Below are 20828 nucleotides of genomic sequence, written 5' to 3' on the forward strand. Positions count from 1 at the left end.
ACATCACATCGGCAATTCCAGTGAAATGCCCATTTTATGGGCGATGGCAAGCAATGTAGCAGTGGAATATAAAGGGGTGAAAAGGACTTCATTAAGAAAAACTTGAAAGGTAACAACAAAACATTACTGTGATGTAGGCAGTTACTGCAGAGGGAAGAAAACTACTTCTTATGTTACTCTGAAGCATATAACTTGGCCCAAGGGAAATTTCCCCAAGGGGTTAGCAATTCATGGGCAAGAAAAAGGCTGGATGACAACAGAACTGGGGAACTAATGTTTGGAATCACAGATCTGGTGCTCTGTTCAGTAAGAGAGATATGCTAATGTTAGATACTTTTAAGGTCCCCTCAGAAAGTAGCAGGCAAACTTGCATGCCAGTTTAACTGAAAATATGATTTTATCTGTAGTTATAGGTTAATATTGGTCTGGGTTCCATAGGGAATGTCTTTACTTAAACATACAGAATCACAGTGACTGTAAATTGTGAGCTCTATGTAGCCTCATTCCCATTCATTTAGCTTTGTACTGGACTCGCTTGTTTCTGGATGATTTTGTGTGCATGGGAAGGAAGAACATGTTGGATTTGAGATAGGATGGACAGAGAGTGCAATGGAAAAATGATTCTATTGTGTGAGACCTGGCTGTTGCCTCAGGTGTTGACTTTGCAGAAGTGAGGGCACTAGGGTACAGCCAGGGGTAATGGCTATTATGTATTTTTACTGCCTCCTTGCCCAGCAGCCATAATGGATCTGGGCTGGTTACATTAGCAGCACGAATGTACAACTTTTTCATGTTTTTGAAGGGCCTTTGCACATAGACATCTGATGCTTTTGGGAAGAAAGTGTGGCCTGCAGAAAATAATGCAGTAGCTTCTTGAGCTGCCCTTGGAATTTCAAAAGACCTCTGATACAAGGCTAACTGATGAGCATGAAAATGTGTCATTGTTATGTTAGTCGGTGACATCATGCAGACTGAAGCAGCAACATTTTGGTAGCAGGAAGGTGTTTTGTGGTGCAATTGAAATCAGATCATGACACTTTGCTTTTTGGTGGGATTCAATACGTAGAAAGAGCCTCAGTATTGGACCACTGTGTTTTGTGCTTTATGCTATTGGTGGGCAGGCATGATTTGGCAGGAGAAGATAGAAGGGCATTAGAATCCACTAAAATTAAGAGATTTCTTGGGAGATGTGGAGGAGGACTGCACCTAGATGTTCGTACAGGGATGCAGAGCTGTGTGCATCTTGTGCATGTCAGCCATGTATACAGGAGATGGACACTGATGGAACATACATCAGAAAGACAGATTAGAGGAGGAGTGTTCATTGTATCTGACAAAAATATTGTGGGTATTGAGGTTGAAGTTGAGTGTGAGAGTGAAGTCATCTGCTTGCATGTAACAGAGGTAGGTGAAACTAAGTTGATTGTTGGATACTTTTACTGGCCACTCGATTTCACTGTGACAGTGCTAGAATCATACAAAGAAAATCTATGATCAACAGGATGTAAGTACCAACATCATGCAATACTAGTTGGAGGTGACTTTAACCTGCCAAGTGTAGACTGGGATGTCTATGGATTCATTGCAGAGGGTACAGACAGACAGTCATGTGAAATACTTTTGATAACATTTTCTGAAAACTGTCTTGAGCGACCAGCTCAGCAGCCTACACACAATGGAAATATCTTAGACCTTGTAGCCACAGATATGCCGGACCTTACCAACAATGTCAATATAGAAATGAGGATTGGCAATCATGATGTCATTATAGCAACTATTATTGCAAAAGTTAATAAATCAGTCAAGAAGGCTAGGAGAATGTTTCTTCTAGATAGAGCAGATAAGCAGATATTAACATCTCACTTAGGCACTGAATTGGCATCACTTAGTTCCAATAAGATGGATGTAGAGGAATTATGGGCAAAGTTCAAGCAGACTGTAAATCACAGTCTGGAGAGTTATGTGCCTAGTAAGTCAATAAAGGATGGTGAGTTATGTGCCTAGTAAGTGAATAAAGGATGTAAAAGACCTACCATTGCTTAATAATGAAATTTAGTTGATGCTGAGAAAGCAGAGGCTGTTGCACTCTAGGCTCAAAAGGGGACATGCAAATGACGACAAGCAAAGGTTAGTAAAGATTCGTGCATCTGTGGAAAGATTTATGCATGAAGCATACAAAAACTACCACCATCGCTCCTTAGCAAAAGATCTAGCAGAGAACCCTAGAAAATTCTGGTCATATATAAAATTGCTAAGGTGGTGTAAGCTTCCATTCAATCCTTTGTTGATCAGTCTGTGTGGCAGTTGAAGATAGCAAAACGAAAGCCTAAGTTTTAAATTTCACATTCAAGAAATCATTCATACAGCAGAACCATACATACATACTGTCATTTGACCATCAAGCAGACTCCTGTATGGACAACCTAGAAATAAGAATACCTGGCTTAGAGAAACAACTGAAATATTTGAAAACAAATAAATCACCAGGTCTGGATGGAATCCCTGTTCTATTTTAGAAAGAGTACTCCACAGCATTGGTCTCTTACCTAGATTGTATTTATCATGAATCTCTCACCAAGCTCAAAGTCCCAAGTGACTAGAAAAAAGTGCAGGTGACTCCAGTATATAAGAAAGGTAAAAGAATGGACCTGCACAATTACAGACCAATATATCTAACTTCTGTTTGCTGCAGAATCCTTGAACATACTCACAGTTTGAATATAATAAACTTTCTTGAGGCTAAGAAGCTTATGTCCATGAATCAGCATGATTTTAGAAAGCAATGTCTGTGCAAAACTCAGCTTGCCCTTTTCTCACGGATGAAGGGCAACAGGCGGGTTCCATATTTCTAGATTTCCTGAAAGCATTTGACATGGTACCCCATTGCAGGCTGTTAATGAAAATATGAGCATATGGAATAAGTTCACAGATACGTGAATGGCTGAAGACTTATTACATAGTTGAATCCAGTATGTTTTCCTTGATGGTGAGTGTTCATCAGAGACAAGGTTATCGTCAGGAGTGTCCCAGAGAAGTGTGATAGAATTGCTGTTGTTCTCTATATACATAAATGATTTATCTAAAAACAAAGATGATGTGACTTACCAAATGAAAGCGCTGGCAGGTCGATAGACACACAAACAAACACAAACATACACACAAAATTCAAGCTTTCGCAACCAACGGTTGCTTCATCAGGAAAGAGGGAAGGAGAGGGAAAGACGAAAGGATGTGGGTTTTAAGGGAGAGGGTAAGGGGTCATTCCAATCCCGGGAGCGGGAAGACTCACCTTAAGGGAAAAGAGGACAGGTATACACTCGCACACACACCCATATCCAACCACACATACACAGACACAAGCAGATGTCTGCTACTCCGTTGGCTGAGAAAGTATGCCCTGCTGATGCTGAAACCGACCAGAAAGTAATCACAAAAATTGTTAATCCTGCATGAAAAACAGTGACTGTAAACCAGACGTCTGCTTGTGTCTGTGTATGTGCGGTTGGAGTCATACAGACAGTCGTTTTCCCATTGCTCTATTTGTGAGTGGAACAGGAGGGGAAATGACAAGTAGTGGTACAGGGTACCCTCTGCCAGACATTGTACAATGGCTTGCAAAGTATCTATGTAGATGAAGATGTAGATGTAGATTTTAGTAGATGAGCAGGGAGTGGAGTTGCAGCAGTAGCAACATGCACTTGTCTTCAATCAAGAGCCATTTGCACGACTGAAAACTTCTCTGCAGCCACTTTTTATAATTACGGTGACCATAAGTAGCAGCACTGGCATCATAGTTGGTCTGCACTTGTGGAATTCTATATTGGCACCTGTCTTTGATTCAACCTTGTTTGTTGAATGTGTGATCTTTGAAATTAGTCACCTGGTTTACAGTCACTGTTTTTCATGCAGGATTAACAATTTTTGTGATTATTTTCTGGTCGGTTTCAGCATCAGCAGGGCATACTTTCTCAGCCAATGGAGCAGCACTGCTAATCAATAAATCCACTAATTAAAATTTCTAGAGTTTGTGTTTGTAAACAATTCCGTATTTTCTCATGATTTGTGCATGTGATTGATGTTTTATTGACTAACAAACATGTTTAAATGAAACACTGTTTCTGTTAGACACCTTCCCTTCATATTAAAGATTCTATGTGTAAATCCCCACTTTAGGCTTTATAGCCAGGACCAATAAAATTGGCATTATCCAACTAACTTGTGCACATTAAACTCACAGTGTGGATCTTAAAGGCATGGCCTGCTCGCAGTTAATTTTCTGGGTTGGGGTAACTTCCAACACATGAGGGTTCTGCAGCCTCACACCTGAAGAAAGGAATAAAGTTATTGCATTGACGACAGCCCTAGTATCTATGCCTGGAAGTATGACTTCAAAGCTATAGATGTTTGATGTCACAGTAAACAAACCTTTTAGAGGTCATCTTCAAAAGCAATATTCAGTTTTGCTTATACCATCTGGTAAGACTGAAAAGCTACCAGTCAGCATTATTCTCTCTTCATGGCACACAGTGTCACTACATTCTATCATTGAAGGTTTCAAGAGCTGCTGCATGTCCAATGCTGCGGATGGTAATGTGGAAAATGTGCTTTGGGATGAGAGTGATAAAATTTTTTACGGGGATGAAACACAAAATGGTTCAAATGGCTCTGAGCACTATGCGACTTAACTTCTGAGGTCATCAGTCGTCTAGAACTTAGAACTAATTAAACCTAACTAACCTAAGGACACCACAGACATCCATGCCCGAGGCAGGATTCGAACCTGCGACCGTGGCAGTCACTCGGTTCGAGACTGTAGCGCCAAGAACTGCACGGCGATGAAACACATACTAATAGTGAAGGTAACAATGACATTGGTGAATCCTGTGATTAGAAGGCTGGTATTTCTGTCTAATTTATCTACACTGCAAAAAATGTAATTATTGGGGACAATGTGGTGAACAGTTTTTGTAAATGGATAATATGACACAATTTTATACTTGTGTGTGGTTTGTGTTCAGGCTGATATGATAAGTTGGTGACAGTAATACTTGGAAATTAAAACACATATCATCTGGTAATATCAGCAATTTTATTTAACTATTTGATTTCTGGCACAGCTTTACAAAAGAGATACTCTTTGATGTAAATACTTCATACAAAATAATATAGAAAAAAGAGCTTTAGACAAGTATATTAATTATCATAAGAATTTATTTCTCAAATACACCAAGTTACCTGTAAACGAGCTATCTAGCCTTCAACAGGATACGATATGCTAGCAAAAAGAAAAATCTTCTTGCAGGTGAATAAAGGAGTTGGCACTCAGTCATTTATTTATTATAAACACTGCTCAATAAAGATTTCAGAATAATCAGTTTTCAGAATAGATATGTTTTGGATTATGTACAACATACTTTTCTGAAAACAGAATACCATCTCTGAATATTTTATGCATGGCTTATTTTTTACTGCATAAATTCATTCCACCTAGTGCATACATTTTGTACTGTTCCAGACCCTAACACCAAGACCACATTTGCTTATGTATGCAGATAGTATTTACAAAGCTATTTTGACTGTAATTTCTTATTTGATTAACAAAGTGATACAATAACTCTGTCACAAGTCTCCAAAAACCTGTAGACTGTGTCCTTTTTGTTTTCTGAATATGTGGTGGAAGGGAGATATGAGACATCAAAAACTGCAGTTAAACATACTATTTCTTTCTACATCTGAAAGAATATTACAATACATACTGTAAGTTATGAAATATTACTGTAATTAAAGACAATGGTTGGTTTCATCATGTTCATTTAAATGAATAGGCTTGAACAGATAAGAAAAATGAGTAGCTTATTTTTATTACAAATATTTGTACATGACAATAAACAAATTTATGTAGCTCATCATGTACATTTTCAAAGAAAATAGAACCATTGTTATTACGATTTGATGGCTGGTTGACAGAGACATACTAAAACTTACTGAGTCACCAGCTTTTGGAACCAGAGGTTTTTTTTGTCAGGACAAGATCTGAAAACCTGAGAACCTGAAAGCGATATAAATGGCTGTTAACAGCTCAAAGAGAAGAGAGACTATTATAGAAGCAAAGATGAGTAAAATGGACTCTAAAACACCAATAATATGCGATATTTCAGGTGGAGGGTTGTTCAGTGGCACATGCCTGGCTCGTGTCACTAATCACCCTGTGACTAGTAAATCACTGTTTGTTGTTGACTTATTTTCACTGACAGTCTTATCACTACCAGGTTCTTCCTACAGAAGGTGCATCACCTGTTTTATTATTATTGCTATCTTTCTCTTTCTCATTTTATGTTTTTGTCTGTTATACTGTTTTACCTATTTTTCAAGATGTGATGATTATCTTTTTCTTATTACTATTCCCCCACACCTTTACACATCTTTCTCATCTATGTTTCTAAGCCCCCATCATTCTCTGTGATGTGTCTGCAGTCTTCTTTGTCGTTTTTTGTCTCTGGGTTTAATGTATAATTTGTTCCTGACATCTCACTGTTCACTTGTCCCTTATCCAATCCTGCTTTATAGTGACTATTCGATGATTCCTTGACTTATTACCTAATTTGAGATGGTCATTCTTTTTCTCTCTGAGATGGGCAAAGAAACAACAGGTCCTGGAAGATAGTGAATCTTTCTGTTTTGTGTTTGTCATACTACTTGACAAATAGAATTTTTTCTAAAATTACTTTGTTTTAGTTTCATTAAGGCATGTTCTTTCCCTTTTCAATTTATTTTTATTTTGATAGCTATAGACATTCTAATGAACTGTAAACATTAACGCTTTTGATGTAAACAGACTAAAAGACTCAGCTGGATGAATTTAAAACTCTTATGCCCAAAAACAATTCATATGTGGATGGTATGCCCACATATTTACTAATGCTATAATAACTGTATTAATGAACTAGTTATTCTGCATGATAATCTGACAAATGCGTGAACCTTATGACCATATCCTGTTGCTTACAGAAAAATTTGCTTCTGTATACACTGCTAAACATTTTCTATCTGATTTACCAATATCTACATCTAAACACATAAACATATAGATAATTTTGGAGGTATGTACATTATAAAGATATAATATGTACTCTGCTAATGCTCTAAAGCTTAAGAAGCAACAGATTGACTTACTTGTAAATATTAAAAAAAAAACATTGAAATATTTTATGGCACAATGCTGGAACAGGTTAATAGGGAATTCTGAGTATTTCTCACACCCAAAAGAAGCTATTCCAGCTCTAGATGTGCAAGAGAATTGACAGAAAAGTGGCGCTTTATGCTTGTGCGTTTGCAAGAAGTGGGACGGGACCAGGACGGTGCAAGTTTACTGGGGTGCACTGACTGTAAGGCAAATTGATGTGAATATGTGCATGCATGTGTGTTTACTGTTTTGTGCACATGTAAACAGCTTCTGTGCTTGTGTCTTATGAAATGGGGATGTAGCAAGAAAAGTACATAGCTACAGACGAATGATCTGTAGGCTTTGAAAGTGATGCAAGCTGTTCATGTTGCATCATATGGTGCCTAACACTGCTGCAGAACATTCAATAATCAGATACTGGTCATTGTTCTACTCTTTTTCTCAGTTAAAAATGCAGTTCCATTTGAAGTGATTTATGGGAGCTCTTACAGTAATCTCATAGTAGCATAAATAGTTTCATATATTTATTACATTTCCTTCATGTAAAATACAAATTAATTTCTGAAACAGTGAAACCACTGATCAAGCTGTTAGCCTTCTTTGCTGCTGGGACACTGCCCTCATGTGTTGTATTATGCTTGCATAATTTATTTGTATCTTTATTTGTTTACCATTTGGTTATATACCAATTACTAATCACCTGCAATGTAACTACAAACAAGAAATTTCATTAAGCCATGTTGTGTACTTTGTCAGCCAGCTGTTACATGCTTCAGTGTGAGATGGTGAAGACATCAAAGTGTGAAAAAAGTAATAAATATGGAACAATCTACTGTTTTTGTTGTTATATTTATATCCTTCCCAAATAGCCAGTAAAATATCAACTGGGCAGTTGTTTGTACACAGTACAGAAAAGCATTATCAGAAAGTAACAGTAAAGCTATCTAGGTGTAGCGGATGATAATTCTCTTTGATATAGAGGAGCTAATCTGCATAAATAGTAGGGAATTATTCAATATTATTTACTTACAGCATTTCAAAGATAAAGTGACACTGATCACGTAGCAAAGAATAAAATACAAAGTAATGAGAAGCAGAATGAACATAAAAATGTGTGGGTAAAAAGTAGTTTGTTGGTTGACGTCTAGAAAAATACAGATCACTTCTAAAGAAGGCTTCATAAAAGATTCCTTTGTGGTTTATTTGTGACTGTTATTTCATTATTTGTGATTATCACTCAATTGAACAAACTGAATAAATTGATAGATTTAGACTCACATTGTTAGGATTGCAACCACTTGATTCTTTATCCCCAAGAGTATGACAGACATAATGGCAACATAAAAGGGGTCAAGATGTATACAAATTCACATATTCAGCTTGCTGTTACTTGATTATCAAAATTCATATTGGTGGGGTGACACAACTAATAAGAACAAAACAAAGAAACATTCTAGGCTCCTGCACAGTTTATATACACATAGGTAAATGTTAATGTGCATGAGTAATTATTAATCTTACACATTTTTGCATATATTTTACGGACATTGTTTCACCAAGAATCCACAGTCAACTCAACCAAAATGGACATGTGCAAATCCGAGATAATTAACATTAATTTTATATTAATAATAAGAATATAAATGAAAAATTTTATCTCAATAGTAATCTTTTAAACATCAACATCAGAAGATGGACCCACAGGTGATTTATAATGAAAGATAATTCTAAAGTACAACAAAGTGTTTCTACAGCTGCCAGTAAAGGCAATAGGATTGCTTAGCAAAGTACTGATAGAATACAGAAATTGCATTATTGTATAACTATAACAAAATATTGTAATCAGTAGAGCAAAGAATGCAGAATACAAGATTCTGTGCATGACATGAACATTCCTTGAACATCTATTTAATTAAAATTTGAGCTTTCGACAATAGCCTTTCATCTTCATCAGAACAGCTGTCTGTCATCTTTCTACCAGAGATTGTGTTGATGACTATGGTGTTAGCAGTGCCTGTTGAAAGATAAAAAATCAGCAAATAGCTTTGCAGTATCTTTTTGTTTATAGTAGTGCATGGAAGTGGGCACTCAGTGTTGAGAAGCTACAAAGAAATTCTCTAAGTTATTTACATTTAATGGGAACCAGTAATAGTACAGACATTGACAAATCTCTGACAGTGTGATGACAGTCAGTGGGTGCTGACAAAGATGATGAGTTAAAAATAAAATATCAGTTTTTATTCAAAACTGGCAAGAACAACAAGAATATCATACTTTATAAATGGAAGTTACTGTGAGAAACTTTGTTTCCATATTTCATAAACTTGATTACTATTGTTTACATTGTTTTGTTAATGATATAGTGAAATGACATTGTCAAAGAGGTCAAAAGTACAGCAACTGCCTGAATAAACAGTCATTTGTGACAGAGGAATATTGAAAACACAGTTTCTCATTGGAAAAAGGGAGATCGCAAATGGCTAGTTCAGGCAATGTGTAATGGGTATTACATGTGGAATAGTTATTTGTGAGAATCAGAACTCTTGTGTTCAGTAGTGTACTTTACAGTTGATTGTATTACAAACCTGATGTATTATTTTCACTGTTGGAGGTTTCAGTTGTATTCTGGCGGACACAGCCAGTGAAGAATGGTTGCTTCACTGGCATTTCCAGAACCCTTTATCATCAATATATACGTAATTGAAAACTCCATATTGTTTAAAAGTCATTAAACTATTTGGATATTGTTTTTCAGTTAGTAATCAGACATTACTGAGATCTAAATTCAATAAAACAAAGGTTCCTGATGAGGAAATTAGCTTTTAAATTGATTGCAGATAGTATTTTTACATAAATAAATACTGCTAAATGAAAATTTATTACTTTTATCTAAATCAGTAGAGTATGTACACTCCCTGACAACTCAATTTCTTAGTCCTTAATCGGAAGTCAGTCAAATTCAAGCGAACAGTGTGTTGCATTATTAATGATATCATCTGGTGTCCAATGACACTTCAATATAAAACAGCTGCAGCAGTAAAGCTTTCTGTTTTAAGTTCTTATCAGTTTTAACAAACTGATATTTATGATGTAATACCAGGTACTATGCTGCATGTGTGTTAGTTGATGAAGCATTTCATCTTAAATTGCAAGAAGCACAAAAAATTTAGTAGTTGGTAACATCCACATTACATTTTTTTCTGCTCTATGTTAATTGGTACAGATAACTTCTACACTGCTCCTCTCTCGCCAGCACTCTATGGATGGTGTGGAGCTTCATGTGTCCGTTCTCTGTAAACCCTTTCACAAATCAGCAAAAAAGTGTGCCGACAATATTCAAATGACTGTTGACAGACAACACTGAAACTATGCATTGCTATGCTTGACCAAGTATTATATGATAGGTTTGTCATTCTGTTCATTTGACTTGTTGATGAAATAACGGTGCCTCTCAGTGTCACATTGCTGGACTCTTATGATTGTTCTTGTGTAACTGTATTCTTTTTGCACACATGAATGAAAGAGGAAGAGTGAAACACTATTCCAGATACATAATCTTGAAGAACTTTATGGTAATTGCTGAGTTTACTCTTCTGTTAGTTTTAATTCTGGTACCATGTACCCTAAGTGAGAAGTTTAATATCATCAACTTATTTTCACATTGTGGAGAACAGTGACAAATACTGAATCACAAAAGAGAGAGATGTCGGTAAGTTATGAAGACTGCTGCTTCATTTCAGGTAAAGGCCATGTTTTAATTGTGCTTATAGGTAGAATTGACCAACGTGTGACCACATAAATTAACAAATACTGAAACCTAATAATTAATCTGTTATGTTTCAGTGCTTAGCTGTATCTCTACTGAATAAACACCATAATTCCCTGTCTGAAACATGACTCCCTTTTCCTTATGGCAGTAAAGAGTTTTGACACCTAGTATACACGTATTTTATTTGAATAATTGCCTACCTCTTGCCCACAGTTTTGTGTACAGTTGATTGGAATTATGCAAGGCAACTGAAACTGTGAAAGATGACTCACCAGTGTCTCGGCCAGAACATAATGTGTATTGCTTAGGCTCTTGTGTGCTATGTTGGATGGTTTCACTGAAATGTCACATAATTTCAGTGCAGGAGCAATTCTTCCTCTTTAATTGATGATATTTAATGTTGGCTGAAAACTCTCAGTAGAGTCTTTGTGAAATGCAACTCAGGAAACAAGCTCTCTCCTCCTCCTCCCCTACAATCTACTTGATTATAGGACTAGCAGTGGATTTAAGCTTCATTGAAGCTAGATTCTGATTTCTAATTAATCAAATCATCACTCATATGAAGATGGGATACTGCTTTGGTAAGACTGATCCAGAAGGAGGAAGCAGTAGAGACGATCTCAATATGCTGATTATCCCATGTCATGGTTTCAGACAATACTCAGTAGCTGCTGTCTGAGATCTGTCTCTTAAGGATATCTACAACAAACACTGGCACCATACACTGTTAGATTAACTGCATTTCCTGACCACTAGTCTGAATATAAGAAAGTAGATCGACTAAAAAAAGATCTTTGCTGCTACTTCCTCATCCTGGGACAGTATTATCAAAGAGGCTGACAATATGCTGATGCTCTAATTAACAAAGCCCTTTAGTTTAACACCAGAAACTTGTGTTGACCATCCTAAAATCAAGTCAAATGTAGAGAGAATTGCAAAAAATAGTCCACTACTTTGTACATTCGGATTCGAGAGCACACCAAAAAGCCTGTTTGAATACCTTTCAAAATTGTGCAACTATCCAGGTGCCAGAGCTAACAATCATGGGTTTGCACCTGCTCAGTGGAATGTCTTCATTACAGTTAATGACCTACTAGGGTCTTAAACTAATATTCATTTTGACTATCTGAAGGTGCAGAGCTGGCTGAAATAGTTTATCCACATGCTATGGGCCAGGAGTTATCAGGGGGCCTGCAGCAACACTTCCTACTTTGTCAGGAGAAAATTATGCATTAGCAGGTTTCAACTGAATGTAATAACACTGTTTAGAATTATGTACATACAACTGTTCAGCACTTTAAAAGCACTGGAAGTAACAGTCCAGTGACATAAAATTGTGTGTATTTTTCAATATTTGAAGAATACATTTGACATAATTCTATTTTATTTTATCATATTCTACATATTGCTAATTGCTACAAGAGTTTTGTCTGTATGTTATGTTCCACTGTGATCTACTGTGTGTTCTTATGAACTTGTGCCATAATACTGCTGACAGAAATTATTTGTCAAATATTGATAATTGATAACAAATCCTCTCTAAGAATCATTTGCTGATGTACCCCCTCACTTAATGAAGTAGGCTTGTCGAGGCACTATCTTGTTAATTTTGAGTTACGTCATGTGTAGGAATGGCCGAAAGCATCAGCAATATTGAAGTTGGAAAACAACAGCTCACTTCAGGTCGCCTTTAGTTCTTTTAAACTGAGTTCTTAAGCTTTGTTTGCAGCAGAGTGAACACAAATGATTTGTTGTTTGGTTGATTTGGAGGAGGGGACCAAACAGCAAGATCATTGGTCCCATTGAATTAGGGAAGAATGGGGAAGGAATGCGGTCATGCCCCATCAAAGGAGCCACACCGGCATTTGCCTGAAGCGACTGAGGGAAATCACAGAAAACCTAAATCAGGATGGCCAGACACGGGTTTGAACTGTCATCCTTCTGGATGTGAGTCCAGTGTGCTAACCACTGTGCTACCTCGCTCAGTAACATAAATGAACAAACTTCAATGAACGATAATCTCTCTTACGTAAACAGTAGCCAAGCACGAGCAGATACCATTTGGTCATTTTCAATTCACATTCACAGTAGTTTGCTCATGTTCTGCTGGTTTTTGGTCTTTCAGTGAACAATCAAAGGAAGTTTCCGTGTTCTCCACTTCGGTGCTAGCAACACAGAGAGCTTTTACCCACTGTTTGGGGAGTAAACTTTTGTTGCCGTGAATTGTGTGGATGACAGAGGGGTCTGAAGAGACTGTAATGTGTTTGGTAGCAGAATATAAACATAATAGATGTCTTTGAGAAGGTTCTGCATTCTGGATCTAGATGGGCCAGTCAGGCCCAACCCTGTGTCACCTCATACTTTGCCAATGGCATCACTGGATGCGGAAGGTTGCAAAGCCTTCTAGATACGGATGGTGGTGTAAGGAGGACATGTGATCAGCACACAGCTCTCCTGGTTGTTGTCAGGTTTCTTGACCTTGGAATTGCTTCTACTCAGTCAAGTAGCTTCTCAGTTGATCTCACAAGGGTGAGTGTACTCTGTTTTAGTCCTCTAACCAAGGAGAAATCCATGGCAGTAGCAGATATCAAACTCACATCCACTGCATGGCAGACAGCTGCACTGACAACTCAGATATGGTGGCAAGAGGGTGCCTGTGGGAGCCCCAGCACAAATGTTGAAGGAAGAGAAATATAATTGGTAGAAAACTGCCAAAAACTCGAATGTGCAACTGGGGATGTGAAAAAGAAAATGAATTCATTAGACAGGAATGGAATGAATAAGTAATTTTTTTTTATTTTTATTAAGAAGTTACGGCACAATAAATTTCTATGAAAGAAAACAAGTACCTACTCATAAGTATCTATTATGCTGATTAGAACTAAAAATATACAAAAGACCCAATCATTCTCCTTACATTCATTATGGGTGATGCATTGCAGTTATTTCAGTGGTTACCAATGTTAAATAAAAATCGTTATTCTGTGATCACACTACCTTCTTGATTTCAGCATTGCTTATAATAATGTTGCACACAATTTTGTGTTGCTGTCTGATGCTAGAAATAAGTATCGATATGATAAAAGCAGAATTATGCATTTGTTGTAATTTGAAGTTTGCAACATGCAAGTAAATTTTAGCAAAAATTAAAGGTAAAATAATTGTTGACAACTGAAACTAGCAATTTTAAACATAATTTTTAATGTTTACTAATTTATTCTGTTCACCGTCAGACATCACTGTAGCAGATCCTTTCAGCAGGCTATGATCAGTAATTTTGTCAATTTAATCTGGCAACCCTAAATGCAACACACGTGACTGCCTGCAACCCTGTGTGCTGCCATGTGGAAACAAGAGACTATTTCTAGAAACCAGCAGTGAACTGTTAAACCGTATAGCACGCATAACACAGTGAGCTCTCAGCTCATGGATGGATTGGATCAAACTGTAGTAACATGCAAAACAAACTTACACTGTTTCCAATGCATTTTTATGTTCTATATCTAATGTAAGTTTTCTCCAAATTTTTGGGTAGGCTAAGCCTCAAAAAGCTCTTAAGAGCTTTACCAGTGGAAAATGTAGCTTTCAAATCACATTTTATTAGGCTTGAAGTATACTAGTGTACTTTAACAAATAGAAGGTTTGAAAGTATTGTGATAACACCTATTAACGGTTCAGAGGTGAAGTTTTGCAAATAATGCTATAAGTGCTATAGTCTCTGTTTGAAAACCAGTTTATTTGTAAAGATTGCTATGTTATAACACTTACTCAATTACTGGATTACTAGTTTTAGCAATGTTTATTGCCATCCTCAGATCCATAAAATTGGGCAGTGGTAGCTACAGCATGCAATGCTAACACAACTCTATCACATGAGGGCTATACAATGGCATTACAATGAAACGCCAGGTGTTCTATTATGAAGTATGTACAACTTTGAGTATGCGTGGCAGAGAACTAGACGGATAGGCTACACGCCACAGCTTGCTTTGTGGTGTAAAGCCAGTTTAGTTGCGACAATTACTCTGTCCTCACATGACAGAATGTGTAAGTGTTGTATAACGTAGCCACGAATGCCCGGTTTTATGGATCTGAGGATGGCTTTACATATCGCCAAAACCCAGTAATCCAGTAACTGTGTTAACATAGCGACCTTGGCAAATAAATTGATTTTCAAAAGAAGATTACAACACAAAATTATATATCGCCTCCTGAACTGAGTGATCATGTCAGGTAGCCATAATATTATTTGAATAAGCGTTCTTAAACTTTATTTCCCGTTTCTTCACTTTCAGGAATATTAATCAGTGGCATTTTTCTGGTTATTTACTTTAGTAATCAACAGGAATTTCTCAAGTTTTCTGAACAAAAAATGGAAATTTTAGAATCTTGCCCCCTCTTGAACAAGTTTCTGAGGATGTCCATGTCTTTCCCTACACAATTTTGCTCGCTTCATCAAAATCGACGTGCTCACCATGCAAATTAATCCTGTCTGAATATGACAGTTTTGCATCAGGGTGATAACTAGTGTCGTATTGAGTGAAACAGGTGTGGCGATCATTAGTGCCAAAGAACAATAACACCATGTTCCCAGCATTGAGATGCTATTCCGGTTATCTTATACTGTCTTCACTTCCCTCCAGTGTAAGCCCTCATTCACGGTACGAAAGAATGGTAACGAACAGCAGCAAATTATCCGCGAATGCGCATTTGCTTCCATTCTCTCTGGTGTAAAAAAGGCTTTAGAACCTGCAGATCAAATGTCAGGAGCTATTGCACTAATAAATAGAGGCATTTACATATAAAGAAAGTGCAAGGAGAATATGAGGACCCGTCCGGGCAGTGAGGTGACCAGTCGTCTGCAGTACGCAAGTTTCTGTGCGACAAATAGTAATTACGTAGCTACTACAATTGTTGAGAAGCAGTGCGACTAGCCGAGCACCCTCAGCAGGTAGGGGTAGACGCTGCCGGAGCGCTCCTGGGGCCTCTGCAGCCGCCTCTTGCGGCCGCTGTGTGGGGGAGGCGCCTCGGGTTCGTACTGGAGCGGGTCCGCCGCCTCCACCTCCTGCTGGCCCGCCTCCGCTGTCCGCGCCGCGCTGGCGCCAGTCGTGCTGCCCGGCCGAACCGTGCTCGCCCGAGTCGACACTGGCGCCACTTCCGCCACTCCCGACGCCGCCTGCGTCACGGCCGACGCCGTCGTAAGGCGCGGCGACATACGCCTTCCCCCGCCGCCGCCACCCGCGTCCTCTGACGGGGGAGGTGGCGGAGACGGCGGCGTCGCTTCCGGGACAGCTGCGTCCCGCCTCTCCTCGACGCCGGTGGCGGTGGAGGCCTCCGCGTAGCCGGAAGACGCAGTGGCGTCTGTCACGGAGCTGACGCTGGAGTCGTAGTACGCCTCTGTGGCCGCGGGCGGCGCTTCGGTGCCGGCAGACGTCGGTGCCGGAGGCGCGTCCGAGCGCGGCGTCTCGCGCCGCGACCGGTCGCCGCTGCCGCTGTCGTCGTCGCCGGTGGTCGCCGTCTGTTCCGTCTCAGCCGTGGAAGCTGACGCCGACTCTGATGTGGCCACCGCTGTAGTCGTCATCGTTGCCTGCGTGGTGCTCGTCGCCGTCATAGTGGACATTGTGGGCGTTGCCGTGGTGACTTCCTGCTCACAGGCCAGTTGCCGTTCCATCTCCTCGCGGCTCTGAAACAACATTGCTTCTCAGTCGGTCCAGTGTGGATAAGGGACATCGACTGGTCAAATATTTACCAAGGAAAATCGCCAAACAACCGTAGGCCTACGGTTTTAAAAGCATTTTATTCGGAAAAACAGTTTTGGCGTCTCAATAATGCTATCTTTGGGCTCCTACGCACTCCATGTACAGACAATCAGATATACCGATACTACTTGCATAACTGGAGCTATATGACTCAAGGAATATACTACAACCCCCTACGTATCAATCACAGAGGGATCATGAAGACAAAATTAGAATAATTGCAACACGCATTTTTTTGAAGTCATCCGTCTTCTGACTGGGTTGATGCAGACCGCCACGAATTTCTCTCCTTTGCCAACCTTTCAATCTCAGAGAAGCACTTGCAATCTACGTCCTCAGTTATTTTATACACGTATTCCAACCTCTGTCTTCCTCTACAGTTTTTACGCCATACAGTTCCCTCTAATACCAAAGACGTTATTCCCTGATATCCTAGTACATGTCCTATGATCCTGTCCCTTATTCTTGTCAGTGTTTTCCCTATCTTCCTTTCCTCGCCGATTCTGCACAGAAGCTCCTTATTACTTAACTTATCAGACCACCTAATTTTCAACATTCTTCTGCAGCACAACATCTCAAATGCACCGATTCTCTTCTGATCTGGTTTTCCCACAGTCCATCTCACACTACGAAACAATGTTGAGCTCCAAATGGACATTCTCAGAAATTTCTTCCTCAAATTAAGGCCTATAAGCGATAGTAGTAGACTTCTCTTGGCCAAGTTGCCTTTTTTTGCCAGTGCTACTCTGCTTTTGGTGTACTCCTTGCTCCAACATCCATTGGTTATTTTGCTGCCTGGGTAGTAGAAATCCCTAACTTTATCTACTTCTTGACCCTCAATCCTAATGCTAAGTTTCTCGTTGTTCTCATTTCTGCTACACTACTGGCCATTAAAATTGCCACACCACGATGATGACGTGCTACAGACATGAAATTTGACCGACAGGAAGAAGATGCTGTGAGATGCAGCTTTTCAGAGCATTCACGCAAGGTTGGCGCCGGTGGTGACACCTTCAACGTGCTGACATGAGGAAAGTTTCCCACCGATTTCTCATCCACAAACAGCAGTTGACCGGCGTTGCCTGGTGAAACGTTGTTGTGATGCCTCGTGTAAGGAGGAGAAATGCGTACCATCACGTTTCCGACTTTGATAAAGGTTGGATTGTAGCCTATCGCGATTGCGGTTTATCGTATCACGACACTGTTGCTCGCGTTGGTCGAGATACAATGACTGTTAGCAGAATATGGAATCGATGGGTTCAGAAGGGTAATACGGAACGCTGTGCTGGATCCCAACGGCCTCGTATCACTAGCAGTCGAGATGACAGGCATCTTATACGCATGGCCGTAACGGATCATGCAGCCACGTCTCGATCCTTGAGTCATCAGATGGCGATGTTTGCAAGACAACAACTATCTGCACGAACAGTTCGACGACGTTTGCAGCAGTATGGACTATCAGCTCGGAGACCGTGGCTGCGGTTACCCTTGACGCTGCATCACAGACAGGAGCGCCTGCGATGGTGTACTCAATGACGAACCTGGGTGCACGAATGGCAAAACGTCATTTCTTCGGATGACTCCCGGTTCTGTTCACAGCATCATGATGGTCGCATCCGTGTTTGGCGACTTCGCGGTGAACGCACATTGGAAGCGTGTATTTGTCATCGCCATACTGGCGTATCACCCGGCGTCATGGTATGGGGTGCCACTGGTTACATGTCTCGGTCACCTCTTGTTCGCATTGACGGCACTTTGAACAGTGGACGTTACATTTCATTCGATCCCTGCGAAACCTTACATTTCAGCAGGATAGTGCACGACCGCATGTTGCAGGTCCTGTACGGGCCTTCCTGGATACAGAAAATGTTCGACTGCTGCCCTGGCCAGCACATTCTCCAGATCTCTCACCAATTGAAAACGTCTGGTCAATGGTGGCCGAGCAACTGGCTCGTCACAATACGCCAGTCACTACTCTTGATGAACTGTGGTATCGTGTTGAAGCTGCATGGGCAGCTGTACCTGTACACGCCATCCAAGCTCTGTTTGACTCAATGCCCAGGCGTATGAAGGCCGTTATTAAGGCCAGAGGTGGTTATTCTGGGTACTGATTACTCAGGATCTATGCACCCAAATTATGTGAAAGTGTAATCACATGTCAGTTCTAGTATAATATATTTGTCCAATGAATACCCGTTTATCATCTGCATTTCTTCTTGGTGTAGCAACTTTAATGGCCAGTAGTGTATGTGGACTCCGTGAATATTTTTTGGAGCGTTTACTTCGGAGGCTTGGCAGCAACGCAGCTGCGCGACTGGATTAGTGATTTCTTGTCAGAACAGTAACAGTTCGTAGTAGTTGACGGGAAGTCATCGAGTAAAACAGAAGGAATGTCTGATGTTGCCCAGGGAAGTTTTATGGGACCTCTGTTGTCAAGTCATCGAAGTGAACACGCCAAAAGCGAATTCACGGAATCCAGATCATTTATGTCTGGAGTTATGCAAGTATCGATATATCTGATTGTCTATACATGGGGTGCACAGGGCCTGAAGATGACGCTATTGAGGTGCTGAAACTGGTTGTCTAAATAACTTCTCAACACATACAACTTTGCAGTCGACATATTTACAAAAATAGCTGCGGGTGAAACAATCTCGGGGGGAGGGGGCGGGGGAGGGATGGGGGAGGGAGGCCACTTCCGCTGCCAGTTTACAAGGAGCTCACAAAAAAACACAACTAGCTCTTTATTCTCATCAAGTAATGAGTGCTGTCCACAGGGGATGTCAAACTGATTCCTTATTTTTAGATATCCAGACGGTTGTCGACACCGTTCCTAATAAGCGACTTCTAAGCACATTGCGTGCCTATGGAAGATTATCTCAGTTGTGGCACTGTATTTGTGATTTCCTGTCAGTAAGGTCACAGAACAGTAATTGACGGAAAGTCATCGAGTAACACAGAAATACTGGCGTTCTCGAGGGAAGTGTCATAGGACTTCTGGTGTTCCTGCTCTACATTTTTAGGAAACAATCTGAGCAGCCCACTTAGATTGTTTGCAGATTATGCCGTGACGTGCCGTCTGGTAAAGTCATCAGATGATCGAAACAACTGCAAAACAATTTACACAAGATATCTCTATATATTAAATATATTCGCTGTTGCGAATATGAGCAACCATCAGCTGTATAATGGAATGCCGGGCAGGGCCTCGAATCCGGATTTACTATTATCGCGAACAGTCGCCTTACTTTTTTTGTGTTTACCTCATTTTTTTCGTTGCATTTCTTCGGGGCGGATGTCCCATGACACCCGTTCAAGTTCATCGATGATCTATTCACTCACTTTTTTTTTTTTTTATTACAGAAGGCAACTATCTCTCTGAACGAACACGCTGAGGTACCGTGCCGGCAAACCCATTTGGCTAACCGAGCACGACTCACAGACAGACGACCATATGTGTAGAAACTGTACTCGTACATCCATTATGAATATTCCCGTATAGTGGAGACATTTTACTTGAAAGTCGTTTGCCCCGTGTCGGCGGATAAATATGATATTGCAGTGCCTGTGTTATTCCGAATTACGATGCAATGTTCCTTTGGACTAATTTGGAATAAAACAGAAACTGCTGTATCATTGTTGTTGTTGTTGTGGTCTTCAGTCCTCAGACTGGTTTGATGCAGCTCTCCATGCTACTCTATCCTGTGCAAGCTTTTTCATCTCCCAGTACCTACTGCAACCTACATCCTTCTGAATCTGCTTAGTGTATTCATCTCTTGGTCTCCCTCTACGATTTTTACCCTCCACGCTGCCCTCCAATACTAAATTGGTGATCCCTTGATGCCTCAGAACATGTCCTACCAACCGATCCCTTCTTCTGGTCAAGTTGTGCCACAAACTTCTCTTCTCCCCAATCCTATTCAATACTTCCTCATTAGTTATGTGATCTACCCATCTAATCTTCAGCATTCTTCTGTAGCACCACATTTCGAAAGCTTCTATTCTCTTCTTGTCCAAACTATTTATCGTCCATGTTTCACTTCCATACATGGCTACACTCCATACGAATACTTTCAGAAATGACTTCCTGACACTTAAATCAATACTGGATGTTAAC

The 20828-nt window shown here is 39.9% G+C and overlaps 1 protein-coding gene across 1 annotated transcript; it reads right to left on the reverse strand.

Annotated features, from left to right (window-relative positions):
- Nucleotides 1–15882: 15882 nt before the first annotated feature.
- LOC124616461 (zinc finger protein 628-like) lies at nt 15883–16533 on the reverse strand. Its single transcript, XM_047144769.1, has one exon. The coding sequence runs from the start codon at nt 16531–16533 to the stop codon at nt 15883–15885; it is 651 nt and encodes a 216-aa protein (XP_047000725.1).
- Nucleotides 16534–20828: the final 4295 nt, after the last annotated feature.

Source organism: Schistocerca americana, chromosome 5 (assembly GCF_021461395.2).
Source record: "Schistocerca americana isolate TAMUIC-IGC-003095 chromosome 5, iqSchAmer2.1, whole genome shotgun sequence".
NCBI classification, from domain to species: Eukaryota; Metazoa; Arthropoda; class Insecta; order Orthoptera; family Acrididae; genus Schistocerca; species Schistocerca americana.